The sequence below is a fragment of the Myodes glareolus genome, chromosome 24 (assembly GCF_982192425.1).
Source record: "Myodes glareolus chromosome 24, mMyoGla1.1, whole genome shotgun sequence".
NCBI classification, from domain to species: domain Eukaryota; kingdom Metazoa; phylum Chordata; class Mammalia; order Rodentia; family Cricetidae; genus Myodes; species Myodes glareolus.
In genome coordinates this window covers 8831957-8847109 of record NC_142049.1, presented here as the reverse complement: position 1 = coordinate 8847109, position 15153 = coordinate 8831957, and the positions used below count along the sequence as shown (strand labels likewise).

The following is a 15153-nucleotide window of genomic DNA, read 5'->3' as shown; positions in this document are numbered from 1 at the left end:
CAAGCCTCTGAAATCCCAGGAGGTACTATAGGCAGATGGGGACAGACACAGGAGAATCTCCAGAAGTTTGGGGACCAGCTAGAATGGCTTACACGGGGCAAAGAGATCCCATCTCCAACAAGGTGAAAAGACAAGGAACATTTCCGGGAGGTTTTGGTGTCCACATGCTTGCTGTTGCATGAGCATGCCTGAACACACACACACATACACACACACACACACACACACACACACACTCACACACACACATACTCTCTCTCTCTCTCTCATACACACACACATACACTCACACATGCAGACACACACACACACACACTCACACAGACACAGACAGACACACACACACACTCATACAGACTCTCATACACAGACACAGACAGACAGACACACACACAGAGACACACAGATACACACACAGACACACACCCAACCAGACCCAAGCAGTCACAGACAGACAGACACACAGCTACACATACAGACACACACCTGGCCAGATACACCCAGATACAGACAGACAGACACATACACCAACACGCACACACATACACACACTCACACACAGACACACACACTCACACACAGACACACACAGTCACCGGGTTTCCTTTCACATGGTCTAAGATATGAGCTCTTTGTCTTGGAGGTCACCATTCTTTACTTTGGAAAACCTCTTTAAGCTTCTAAGCTTCATTTTGTTCTCTATAAACCAGGAATGGCAGCAGTCACTGGCTCGAAGGGCTTTTGTAGTCTATACTGGCCTATGGAAAGTGGCCATACACTAAAATCCTTAATGACGCTCTTAACCTTGTTACTCTTTATTGCCATCATCTACCTCGCTTCCCAGGAACCTGGATTTCTTGGTGCAGTTTTCTTGCTGATCATTTTTCTGTAAACATCTGTGAACTGATGAGTTCATTTAGGGCTCTTCTGATGAGGCTTCTGTGTGGTCCTTAAAAAAAAAACCTGGACCAAAAAGTCGTCTTTTGTGCTGAAGTCATCAAAATTGTTTCTCACAAAGTGGTTTGTCTGGGTTAATTATGTGTGTGTAGTATACTATAAACTCCCAGCATAAAGGGCCTACAGCTGGAGATGATTGTACGCAGAGAGAAGAGACTTTGCATTGATTGGTTAGCTGTTCCTGTCATTGTTTTTCATTGTCTTTTGAGCTTTTCCTTTGAATGCTGCGTGAAGTATTTGACGGTCATGGTGAATGCTGACCAACTGGCCTGGTTTCGGGGGAAGAGAGGATGCCTGTTTAAGGGAGATGCTGTCTGTGGGAAGCCCACCGTGGAGGGGGGCATATGTGCAGCCTGGCCTCATACTTGCAACACTAAAGAGGATGGAGGCCAAGACTCAAGACTGAGAAGCTGGAGGTAAGATGACTCATGGTCTCAACAGAGGAGACGGCATGGATTGGAGGAGATGGCATGGATTGGAGCACCATATTCAGGGTGGTACAGCAGCTGGAGAAGGGGGTGCTGGGGACCCCCAGGGAGGGAGCCTAGCCAGTTCTGTGGAAAATCAAAGTTGTGTGAGCGAGCATCTCCATCCATCCTAGTGTAGCAGTGGGAGACTGGGGGGTAGGAGAGGCAGCAGTGAACAGGATTCTGTGATGCAGGTTCTGCATACCTGCCTTTTCATTTGCAGGCATGATTATTCATGTCTGGGGGAAAGACGGGGGAGGCAGTGATTAGGGACAGAGGGTTACCTACAAAGACAGCGCAGGAAATGTGAGACTCAGAAACACTGGAGAAAAATCCCAAACTCTGTTGCTAAGTTTTAAAAAGGAGACAAAGTAGTTGGTTATTAGACCATGAAATAAATTTAGAAGATCAAACCAATGTAGTATTATCAATGATAGGAAAATAAAATGCAAGACCTCAGGGGGGAAAAAAAACCTCTACAATATATTGAAATGAACTGTTAATGATAAAATTTATTCTGCATTAATAAATCTTAATAAACAGGAAATACATGGATACACTTATCTTGGGATAATTGGCATTTTCTTTGTTTCAGTGTTTTCAACAATGAATATGTATTAGTATTTTTATAACAAGATTAACTTGGACAAAACAAACACAAAAATAAGAATGGAAAACGGTCCCACATAAAACAATCTCAGGAGCAATGTGAAACTGAGTGACAAGGAGGGCTGTAGCTCATGTGCAGTTTAAACAGATTAGAAACACTAAGCGTGAGTTAAACTTGGTTAAAGCTGTGCATTTTTTAGGAATGGAGGGCCTGCTCAATTCTAGTAGTGTTTTGGTCGGGATTACTTTCTTGAGAGGAGTAACAGTTAAGTACATCTATAAACCACAGTGTTGAAACTTAAACGTTTCTCAGGTGATTTCAAGAGTGACCAGGTTGGCTTTAGGATTTAGTTTCCTGATTTTACGTCACCTAAGACCTTTACCAGGTGTCAAACGAAGATAATGCTTGCGTGTATTTGGTGGGTTGTGTTTATGAGGAGGGTGTGATACCATGAACTTGCAGAAACCCTGTATAAAGGAAATGCTACGCAGACAGAAACCAAGCAATCAGCAGCAGGCATCAAGCTACCGCTGAGCCTGCTGCTGGAAATAGCTTCTTCCTGGGTAGGACTGCTGTCACCCCCTCCTGTGCTCAATGCCTACTCCTGCAGAACCTCTTCCTACCTTTTACTGCCTTAATATTTTCAAGGGGAATGACACAATCATATTCTTTTTTTTTTTTGCATCCTCCCACGTGAAATGTTACAAGTACCTGGCACTTAATGAGAGTTGAAGTAAGCTAAATATGCTGTAAAATGATGATTGTGCCGTATCCAGAGAGATCAAAAGTCCATGTTTTATTGTAAGAGTGGGGCAGCTGGGCTGAGTTCCTGTTTTCTATTTGTGTTAATTAGTGAGGTTTAAAATATAAAATGGCTTGAAGGTAATTCAAGCCACAGCACACAATTATTGGATGCTCGGTTTGTGCCAGGTAGGATATAAGGCAGAGAACATCAAACAGAAAGAGAATCCTGGGTCAGCTGCACATATAATGCACAGTCAAGGCTCCAGCTGGATGAATTTTCTTCCCCATTAGTCATGTGTTTCTTATTCTTCCTTCTATAAAAGGAAAAAGGAGAAAGAATAGAACATGGGAGGGGTGTTTTGATTGATGGAAACTTCCTCCCTAGCACTGGTCACCAAGTGCACAGGGCAATGTGAAGGCTAGGGCAATTCATGAGGCACAAGAAGAAATTTTATTAATATTTATCACATTTATGTGTATTTCTCATGTAGAATATAGGAACAAAGTGTCCTGGTTTTTGATAACTTGATACAAACTAAAATCCTTTGACCAGAAGCAACCTCAACTGAGAAAATATCCCTGCTAGAATGGCCTGTGGGCAAGCCTGTGGAGCATTTTATTGAATGATTAATGCAGCAGGGTCTAGCCAGCTGGGTGGGGGTGATGGGCATCCTTGGGCTTGTGATCCCAGATGATGTAATGAAGTAAGTCAGGAAAAGCCACAAGGAGCAAGCTAGTAAGCAGCATTCTTTCACGGCCTCTGCTTCTGGCCCTGCCTCCAGTTTCCCACCGTGTTCCACTTTCCTCTGGGATAGTGTGGCATGGGAGGTGCAAGGAAGTTGCAAGATGAGATAAACCCTTTCCTCCCTAAGTTATTTCGGGTCATTGTTTTGTCATAGCAATAGAAATCATAATTTAAACGTGGGTGTGCCATTTACAAATATTTATATGCATGAGAGGCAACTTCTTGTCATTTACTAGTGTGGTGAGCTAGAAATATAACTTTAGGCCTCGGCAAATAACTCAGTGGTGCAATACTTGCCCTCGCTATTCAAAACCCTGTTCTCAGTTCCCATCACCACAAAACAAACAAGAAAGCAAATCAATAGTTAATTTTTATAAAACTAGTAAGTAACAAATGGAGAGGCTAGGACTATAGCAGTGATGGATCAGTGCTTGAACTCTGAAAGGCACCACACCGCTGAAGTAGGATATAATGGCTTACTGATATAGTCGTTGCATAGCATCCACAGACCTTGGTTAAATCCCCAGGACTACAAATGATAGTGAGAATGATGTTTTTCAATAGCACATGCTAACTGTAGAGAAAGTTACATAAGCAAGGTTAATACTCTTAGTATAAGCAAAATGAAAAGAAACCAACAGGAATGATTTAATCCTTAAATAAACCAAACCAATGTGGCTGTGTTGATTTATAATTTATTGCATTTGAGATAAACTAGAAGGGGGTCTAAGTGATAATTATCCAGACTTTCTTGCTTTTGAAAGTGCTTTTAACTGCAGAGGACTGAATGAGAGGGGTGGGCTACTTCAGATGCCCTCCAGGTGGCTAGAGGAGATCACTCAGTGATAGCATTGCTCTGTGGTGTGATCACTAGCACCAGGGCCACCCTCAGGAGAGCAGTGACATCAGGGAAGAGGGCTCAGGTAGTGTTAGGCCAAAGTCAGTTTGGTTCTTGCTTGGGTCTCATGAGAGAATCATTCAGAAAATAAAACCCAAATGAATATGACCCTTATCTCAGAGGTCCTGATTTGCTTATTCATGATAGATTGAAGACCGGGTATTCACTATGTCCAAAAGCTAACCATGAGATTCTAGTGTACAAATGGGACTGAGAACCACAGGCATCAAATAAACTGATGAAGGGAATAACTTCAGGACATTACTCCGTAGGACTGCACCTCAACTCACAATTTACTAGTTTACCAATATTGGCAATTCTCTGAACAACTGAGAAGAGCATGGACGTGTCCGGTCTACCTCCCAAGGGCAAGTGTGAGGAGTACCCGAGTTTCTCTATGCACAGTCTGAGCTGTGGAAACATGGAAGTGGCATGCTGGTGGAAGACTACAGTTCATGGTGCTTACTAAGGTGGATTCCCACCACCTGTGACTGTCCTGATCTCATCCAGATAATTGTGATATGTTTGCATTGTCTTTGATATGATACCATTTGTTACTGATTGTTTGAATAAAAGCAGGCAGTTTTATAAATCTACCCAAAGTTAACCAATTTAAGTCCTCACAGTCAATATTTATTCAGAAAACAGCATTGCTTCTCATCCTGTTCTCCAAACCCGTTTACTTTATCCTCAGCTTAGGAAGAAAACAAAGGGCTTCTTACTGATAACACAGCCCAGAGTGTGCTCCGCTGAGTTCTAGCGTGACTGTTTTATAAATCACAGCTTCATATCTTAGCAAAAGTATCTCATGATAAGTAAGTTTGAAAAGTATAGAGTAAGTTGTTGTGGGAGGTCCTTCTGTCTCTGTGTTGCTTTTATTGGTTAATGAATAAAAAACTGCTTTGGACCTATGACAGGGAAGAACAGAACTAGGCAGGGAAAGCTAGGCTGTATGCTGGGAGAGAGAAGGGTGCAGTCAGAGAGAAGTCATGGAGCTTCCACCAGAGATAGACGTGCTGAAACTTTGCTGGTAGGCCATGACCTCGTGGGGATGCACAGACTAATGGAGATGGGTTAAATTAAGATGTAAGAGTTAGCCAATAAGACACTAGAGCTAATGGGCCAAGCAATGATTTAAATAATACAGTTTCTATGTGATTATTTCAAGGCTTAGTGGCCGGGAACCAACAAGCGGCCTCCTCGCTACAGTAAATAAAAACATCTCTTGATTAGAGTACTTCATGGATCTTTAATATGCTTTTTGTATATTGATTTTTACATGTACATAATATCATTTTATATGTTCATTTGTTTTGTTTCAGCATCCTTTTTATATGTTCATTGAGAAGCCACAATGGGGTCACATACAAGTTTCAGAATCTCCAAACCTAGAAAGGCTTTAGATTTCTTTCAAATAATGAAAGAATAAGACTAGTATTTAAAAACACACACTGGGAAATGCTAATCAAAGGCACTGATACTACGGTAAAGAGACCAAAAAATAATGACCACAGATGCATCTGGTTTGTCTAAAGTGATCAGGTCGAATTAGTGGGTCTACCTGTGACTGATACATAGTTCTTTAAAGTCTGACTCCAGTGTTTTCCCATTTGACTTCAATGTCTTGATCATCCTTCCGCTTACTACTTCCCTTTTAAGGAAAGAAGATGAATTCATTCTCTGCAAAAGTGTATAAATTCTCTTAGTGACATTTTTTTTCTTTAAATGTCAAGTAGAGGTTATAAGGGGGAGAGTGTAAGATTTTAAGCCTTAAATTATAACCTGACAAGGAGCTTGACAACCAACAACTAATGCTCCTGCTGTAGACATGACAAATGATGCCAGATTTAAAGTCTCTGGTATTATGCAGAAAAGGTAAAAAAGATCACATTTCTATAATATATTTGGCTCCGAGGAGCGTCTTGCTAAGGCTTAAGAAGAAACAGTGTATGGAAATATATGAAAGATTAAAAAAAAACCCCTAAAACTTCGATGTTGCCAACTTTCGACCATCTGTCTCAAGAAATTCAAAACTGAGTAACAACCTCTTCAGGCAGACTTCAACAGTAAGTTACCAGTATCATCCACAAAAACCTGCTGTCTGTGGCCTTCAACTAATCAGAAAAAGGATCTAATAATTGTAGCAAAGGACATTAAAAAATGTTAAATGGAGAAAGACAATGCCCACCAAGTATATGGGTAATCTTGAAACACGAGGGTGGCTGGACAGATCACCTCATTTAGGCACTAGAAGCCTATTGCAAAGTAGACAATACAATTCTTCCTTACAGCATAATTTGTGCAAAACTCAGGTGGCACAAAATTGCCTAGGTCTTTAAAAGTGGAGAATAAAATAGTAAAGAACCCACATGTATTTTAAGTGAAATTTATTTGTAAGAAAACAGAAATGAATGTGTGATAACATCTACTTTAAAAATGAGAAAAGAATGTGCCAAACACTTAAAAGACTGGGCAGGGAAGAAATGGCAGTACAAATGTGTAGAGACATAACAAAGGGGGACGAATCCTTGCCACTTCTATGGGGGCAGGATTATGAATAAAGGGAGAAAATTATAGAAAATAATTTTCGATGTAATGAGAAAAATATACAAATGCGATTAGAATCTGGAAGGTATTGTTGGGGTGGTATTAAATTCTTCATCCTTAGGAGCCCCTCTCAGAAGTGAAATAGCACTTCACATAGTTGCTTTTCTGTGAGATTCTGGGGTTCCAAACAAAGATGACATTTCAGATTTAAATTCTGAAACATAAGAACTTTCTCGCAAGGAAATGCACTCTTTATTGTATGAATCAGGAGATGGCCACCATGTGGTCCTCATAGTTGTGAAGCCAAAGGTGGTATTAATAAGACTATGATGCTCACCCTTGCAAGGCTTAGGGGAAGAGATTGGAGACCTGGAGAACTGTGGACATGTGGCCACAAAAGTCCAAGAAAATTAATAGAGTTTAATATAAACTCATTTTTATCTGTTAACCATTCTCAAGATTTTGCTAAGCAAGCTCTTTCTTTGATTGAATTATAGCCCAATATGGAGTTTCTTTTTGGGGCCAGTGAGCTTAAACACTCTGAGTGGATAAACACTGGGGATTTTTTTTTCCTAAGGACTGAAAGAAGGAAGTAGGGTAAACATCTTCAGAAAGAATGGCATATTTAGAGAAAAATATGCAGTGTGCTGCAGCGGGTAAGTCACAGTCTGAATCATGTGCACTTCCTTTTGGTGGAGAAGAGTGGGACAGCAGGAAAAAGGGACATTATTGGTAGGGGCTGGACAGACGGACATGTGAGCAGGAACAGATGTTTAGGGGACTAAAGTAAAAGAATTGCTGTTTAAGGCAGCTTCAGTACTTTTTTGTTTGTTTGTTTATTGTTTCTATCTCAGGGTCAGTTTTTTTTTCTTTCAGACTATTTTAAAGTGAACCATTTTCTTTCATTCCCAGATTCTGCTTGCCAATTGCCTTGGAAGTACTAATTATGGTTTTCCTTATATAGGACAGAAGGGACCTATTATTGTTGAAGGTTCATTTTTTTTAAACCATTTATTCCTTGAAACTTAAAGCACTGAAGAATGATGTCATAGCTATTTTTGCAATCATTTTATTTACAATGACTATAAAAATTATCATGGAAAAATACCATAGCATCTGGAAAATTCTTTGGTAGAATTATATTGGTATAGTGGCCTCTTTTTTCTCTCAGAATTTGAAAATAAGTTATAGATCTAGGGCTTGAAGAAGTCGGTAGACAGATTTGGCATGATTTCACAATAGCATCAGATGAAGGAATAATGGGAAAGTTCTATCTACACTCTTTGTATGTCAAAGGTGAAGCCTGTCCTAAGACTACCATTATTTGGAAATGGAAGTTTCTACTTCGTTTTCAATGGAGCACTATGTCGGAGACGGTTTCACACTTTATTCTAATGTCAATACTTCAAGTAGCAAAATTTAAATTACGGGCAAAAGTTATTCCTGTATCAAGTCCCTAAAAAATATTTTTTTTTCTAGTTTGAAAATGCAACATCACAAGATCAACTTTGAGGTCCAAAGCACACAAAGAAGCAAAAGGTTCATAGCTTCTTGAGAATGAAAATAGTGGTGACTTTAGGTGGTCAAGAAGTTGGAAACTGCGTTGCAAGTTTGGTATTGGTGCATTTTTTTTTTTGCCTGTTCAACTTGACCAGATGCTTTCTCAAAGCAGAGGTCCTTTCTAAATAGTGCTTCCCCTTTGGGAAATGGTAGTTGGATGGGATACTTGCTGAACGACTAACTAAATAGTAAGGAAAGTGATAGGGGACAGCATTGATTGACAGATTCCGAGAAATGAATGCCATCCATGTACAGGAAGCAGTATTGCTTGAGGTGATGAACATGGATGGACAATCAGATTCCCTCGACTGGAAAGCCAGTTCTTTCCACCATTAATGAAAGGATCATGGCTATGCTAGTGAATGTCTCTAGACCTGTTTTTACAGATTACCTAATAAAGAAGTACAAGAAGTTTATGAAACTCAATATATACCAAATATAGAGATGAATTCAGTTCAGAGGTATTTGAAACCACAAGTTATACCACAAGGATCAAGTAGAAGCTCCCTGGAGCCTAGGGAATTAATAATAACTAATAGAAAACTTTGAAGATTCACCTCCCAAATTTATATATATCACGAAGTGATGTTTTGTTGAGTTGTACACAACTCTTCCTCTAACACTTTTCATAAAGGAAGAGGAGATAAGGGCTCCTTGTAGATATAGTAATCTTAAGCAGCTAGACAGGAATTATTAGGCCTGGGAGCTTTTGGAGCTTTGGATGAACCCTTCCATCATAATAGACGTTCTGACTCCACCTCTGGGTTTCCCTGGTAACTCCTGGGAAAAGAGTATTATTATTGCTCCCTGAATATATAAATTCCCATATGAATAGTTGGGGGCTTCAGGACTTTGTTGAGGCCCATTAAAGGAAAGATACTTCCTCTTGGTCAAGACCTTCTGGCTTTGGGTAGAGATGACATTCTGATCTATTTCAGAGATTCAAACATTACATATTATTATTATCTTTTGTATTAAGCAGGAATCCTGCTGAACCTGTCAATCACGTAGTCAGGAGACAATTGCTCATGAAAACCAGCTCATTTGAGAAGATACTAAAGAGATGGGAGGAATAATCGTCTCCTTAATGAGAAAATGTATTTATCCTTCCCAATAGCCCTTCCCACGATGCAGCAGCTCACTGAGCCTTCAAAGGGCTGCACCGCTAAGTCTGTCTGCTTTTTTTCTTCTTCCATCGTTATGTCTTGTTTTTGTCTAGATCCTGGACGCATGTCTAAGCATGTTTTCCCATTCTTTCTCTAAAGTTCCTGTTTGCTTTCTTCAGTACAGCTGCTTGCTGATCAGTGCTGCACAGGTATGCACTGAAGGTTAAAGGTGTTAAAGATGAAATCCTAGTCTGATAAAGTTGCTAACCAAGAAGAAGAAAAACAGAGTCAGTCTTTCTGTCAGCAAGGACTGTGAGATGCAATCAATGGTGGCCATCTGCAAACCTTGAGGCGTGCCCTCATAGAAATGAAATAACAGTGTTAGGGATTCTGAGGAAATATATTTCTGTTGTCTAAGCCATCTAGTCCAGAGTATTTTGTTATAGCTTCCCAAGCTAAAACAGTCACCCAGTGAGAGAGAAGAGCCGTATGGATTTGCACACGGTTTTGCTGGGATCACACTCACCATTAGTAGTCTGTCTCCTACTTGCAACCTTCCATCCTTCTGTGCAGCTCCACCGTCTATAATTTTGGTTACATAAATGCTGTTGTCTCCAGGAATGTGCTGGTTCCCCACCCCTCCAGCAATACTGAAGCCTAAACCTAGGGGGAAAGGAAGAGAAAATGAAAAGCGAAGGCAATTAGCTATACAACAACAGCAGAAAACGTTTTTAATTAGCTTATTTTTTCCCCTAATAAATGGCAGCGGGCATTCTGTTGAAGCTGACTTTGCTATCCAAATATTTGAAGGGCTTATTGACTTTGGCTAATGAAGCAAAGATCATTTAGTCAATCATATGTGAATTTCAATTTTGTTCTATTTGAAGACTGGGCCGCTAACCACTACTGTTCTCCAACTAATGAGTTCATGATGAGTAACTGGTCAGAACAAGGATGCAGTAAAGGATGCTGCTCTTATCCTCTTTGAGGTAAGAGTTGTGTTTTTGTGTTGACCCAGGAGAGGCACAGGTGCAGTTGTTGATTGTTCAGAGCCCAGGGCTCATCCTCATGGTCATTGCTACTCTGGTACAGAAAGGAGAGACTTCCTGATGCTTCCATTAATGTACAAGAAAATGTCTTGATTTATAATTTTCTTTGTTTCTTTAATATAATAAATTTCATGAAACTGCTTTTGCCCTGGAACATGGCATTTGGGGTAACCTAAATCTGTGTCCCCAGGCTGCTGCCATACATACTTGACTATGGAATAAACTGCTTCTTCTCCCCTTTGAGGTGAGAGTTCTATGTTTATATTCATCTAGGAGAAACACAGGAGCTGTCCTTGGTTGTAGAGAGCCCAGGGCACATATTCATGCTCGCTGTTACTCTAGAATACACAGAAGAACCACAGCCACTTTGGGGGGGCACCTGGACCATCTTGATTGACATTTCAGGATAAAAAAGTACAGTTAGCGTGGCATCGTTCAGACTGTGAGATGATCCAAGGATACACTGGATGTTTCTATGTCGCCATTTCAGGAAGCTTATGAGAAAAAGACAAGAGATGCTATCTTTACATTTCTTCTTTGGTCATGTTGTCATATTGTTAAAATTTCTTGCAACTGGTGTTATCAACTAACTGTTAGGTTTCAGATCTGGGACAAAAGGCAAACGTGCCTAGTTAACACATCAAAGCAAACCTGGCCCCCAGGTTCTTCCTGCACCCCCCAGTCTCTACCTGTTACAGAGTCCTTCCTGGCTTGTTACCCCTACCATACCCTAAAGTTCTCTAGCCCAGGGGATAGGCTGCCCTTCCCCCATTTTCCTTTCTTTATATAATCCAGACATTTTTGGTTACTCCTCTTCATTTTGGATCTCCTGGCTGCTGCAGCTGGCTCCCCTCTCCCTTCTCTCCCCACATGGCTCTGGGTCATGTCCACTCTGGACTCTCCCACGTGTCTCTGCCTCTGGCTATGCTCTCCCTTTAATCTGAAATAAACATTTTTCTCCACCATACCTAGGAAGTTATGTCCTTCCTTTTTACTATTTATTTTTTATTCACTAACTGATAATCAAGTTATTGACAAAAAAAAAATGTGAATCACCCCCATATGTAGCCTTAGGAACAAAACTACCCAGAAAAAAGCTGGATCTTTTAACAGAACCTTCTTCGAGACTAATTAACTGAGTAGAACTTCAGTGATTGTGGAGGAATTTGGAATGTTTCGAGTATGAAGAAAAAATACCTTGAGCTCTCCTTAGCCCTTACAATAGCCATTTATTGTTTTTCTCCATATATTATCTGACAGCTCTTGACCATTTGGTGACTCATTTGGGATGCATAAACAAACACGTGATTTCCATTGGAAGGAGTTAACTTCACAGTTCACTACCTTATACCGACCCCAGAGCAAAGAAGGTCATCAGATAGCATCCGAGGTCCATGACAGAACTTTCCAGCTTTGTTGTAACCCACCTCCTCATGCTTCTACCAATGCATTGGAAAAGTGTCCTGATATCTGACTTCCTTTGTTCTATTAAAAAATCCATGAAGTTGCTTCTGTGTTTGGATAGGGAATTTGGGATAACCTAAGTCTGTGTCCCCAGGCCATGGTCACCCATACTTGGCTACAGAACAAACCATTTGTTATCCCCCTTGAGGTGAAAGTTGTACTTTTGTGCTTAGAGTCTTAAGAATAAAAAATAGAATGCCTTTACTTTACTTTTTATAATGAATGGCAGAATATAAGATTATTTTAAACAGGAATCTTGTACTTTAAGAGATGAATTTTACTCTGGTTTGCAAAATACTTATTTTAATTTAATTATGGAAATATAGAGTAAGAGCAGAATTATCTACCGACTATGAAGTAATTAATTGTAAAGTGATGATTGATAGAGACTTTGAGAACATGATCCACTATATATTCAGTAAAATGTTTATAGCAATTTTTTTTCTAGAAATATAATTAACTTACAAGTTACTAAAAATTACAGAAAGAGAATAATCAATGTCCAGTGAAGTTAAACACAGAGTGTTGTGACTTTCTTGGCTTAAAAAAATTTAAAAAACATACAATTAAATAACTGATAAAGCAGTAATAATTTTTGGCACTTTATATAATAATAGGAACGTACTTTTATAAACATTAGCTCTCTTTCATTATGCTCTTAATTATTAATACAGAGAAAATTATATATATGTTCTTAAGACAACATAAATAATAGAAAAATGATGACTTAGTAAATTATTAAGTTATACCCTGAAATTATATTAAAATGTAATGGTTTTGTTAAGCAAACTATAATAGTTGTGAAAAGAAATGGAAAATGAATTCAAATTGATAGGGCAATTAAAATAAGCATTACATAATTTTCTACTGAAGTGGGTAATTATTTTTCATTGATACTTTGCCACCCCTTAGAACCCTGGATATATTTGTCTGCTTATGACTTAAAAGAATGTGTTTTCTAAGCCATGACCAAAGAATAAATAAAATGCCCATATGCTGGCTTTTCCTATGAACTTTAAGATGCACATTAGCTCCTACTGCCCAACAGGGCAATTTCACTGGATAAATGAGTGTAAGAACATCGTAAAAACATTTTTCAACCCTTCCACTGTCACGTGCAGTCTACTGCATTTGTAGCACAACAGAGGTCATTCCAAATACTGTATAGAGAAAGGTTAAACACACACCCAGGGACTCTGATTTACACCCACTAGGTGAGCAATAAATGTCAAAGACAATCTTGGTTCCTGAGAGCTATGGAACACATTACCACCATAAAGAAGATTAAGTCCCTCAAAGAGAGTAACTATATAGATGACATTTGAAGTTGAAGACAGCACCAAGACCATGAAATCACTATAAAAAAACTGTGCACATAAGTACATCAGCTGAAAGCTCTTCTCTCTCCTCTCTCTCTCTCTCTCTCTCTCTCTCTCTCCTTCCCTCCCTCCTTTTTTCTTTGTTTGTTTCTTTCTTTCTATCTTTTTGAGATTAGGTTTATGTACTTTTTATCTAGTGACTCTACTCAAGGTGAAGTCAAGCACTTTTCGTACATAGATCTCTGAGACCCAGAGACTGTGTCTGATAGTTCACAACGAAATACGTCTCTTATTTTGATTATATATGAATAAGTATCAACCCACACTTACTAAATATCAAGTATTTTTTAGGCATTATTCTTTTCATGATTCTTGTGTGTCTGTTGTTCAGCCTGTCCTTGAACTCATGACCTTCCTGCCTCAGCCTTCTGGGGACTGGAATGACAGGTGTGCATGCTATATCTGGCTACATTCCAGATATTCACTCCAACATGGTACATAATCTGAAACTTATGTCTGCATAAAGAAAATAATTTTACTTATACACAGAATTCTCAGTCTGTATTTCAAGATCTGATTCGGTCTCATTCATCCATTCATTCCTTCAATCATTCACTCATTCTTCCACACATTAGTTCATTCAACCAATATCTCCTAAATATCTTCTGTGGTTTTCTTGGTCTGAGACAGGGTCACATTTAGCACAGAACAGTCTCACATTCTTTATGAAGCCAATGCTGGACTTGAATTCCTAATCCATCTTTCTCTACCTCCAAGCTAAGAGGATTACAAGCATATATTTCAATGCCCATTCATTCTACTGATTATACAGCCAATTTCTGCCCATTACATTCAAGAAAGTCATTCTACTATATTTATCTTGGCTACAGCAGATAGCAATTGGCTAGACTACACTTTCTTAAGGTCTTACTCAAATATCAATCTCTGTAGAAGTCTGAATCGGATATTTCTATTCAATATTGTCCTTTACTATATATTCCACTGTGATGTTTAGATTTAATTGTCCAGTTGGTACAGTTCACACTTACCTAGAAGAGCAGACCTGAGGCAGCGACCTCCACAGGAGCAGGTACAAAGGAGCAACCACTAACCACTAAGGGAGCAGGCAGGAGCCAGAAATCTCTGCTGGACCAGGCCTAAGCCAAGGACATCTGTGGGAACAGGTCTAAACCAGCGACCTCCAATGGAGCAGGTACAAGGGAATGACTGCTGAGGGAGAAAGCCCAAGCAGTCAGAGACCTCTGCAGGACCAGATGAGAATCAAAATCAGCGACCTCCGGACCTCCGAGGGAGCAGGCTGTACCAGAGACCTCTGCCAGAATAGACCTGAGCCAGCAACCTCTGGCCCAAGGCAGCAACCTTAGCAGGAGCAGCGCCAAGCAAGCAATCTCTGTGGGAGCAGACCCGAATGACCCTCAGGTTTGCAGAGCAGCACCCAGGAGCACTGAGCAATACCCAGGAGCATGGAGTGACCTCTAGAACACCAAGTGACCTTCGGGGTGACAGGAACTTTGGCCCTGACTGCACCACAAGGAGCAACCATCTGAGTCTTGGATCCACTGGAACCTGGAAGATTGATCACCAGAGACACAACCCCAACGACACCAATTAGAGGAAGAGATGGGTAGACAAGGTAAGAACACGATCACCTGGAGAAGCGAGTCTC

General features: G+C 40.0%; 1 protein-coding gene across 27 annotated transcripts in view; it reads right to left on the bottom strand.

Annotated features, from left to right (window-relative positions):
• Positions 1 to 15153, bottom strand: part of Dlg2 (discs large MAGUK scaffold protein 2) — a 1777227-nt gene that overhangs the window by 433056 nt on the left and 1329018 nt on the right. For all 27 annotated transcript variants that reach the window (XM_085683002.2, XM_085683004.2, XM_085683006.2 and 24 more), the window contains one exon: positions 10161 to 10297. In XM_085683002.2, the coding sequence (XP_085539128.1) occupies positions 10161 to 10297 (137 nt within the window). The remainder of the gene's footprint in view (positions 1 to 10160; positions 10298 to 15153) is intronic.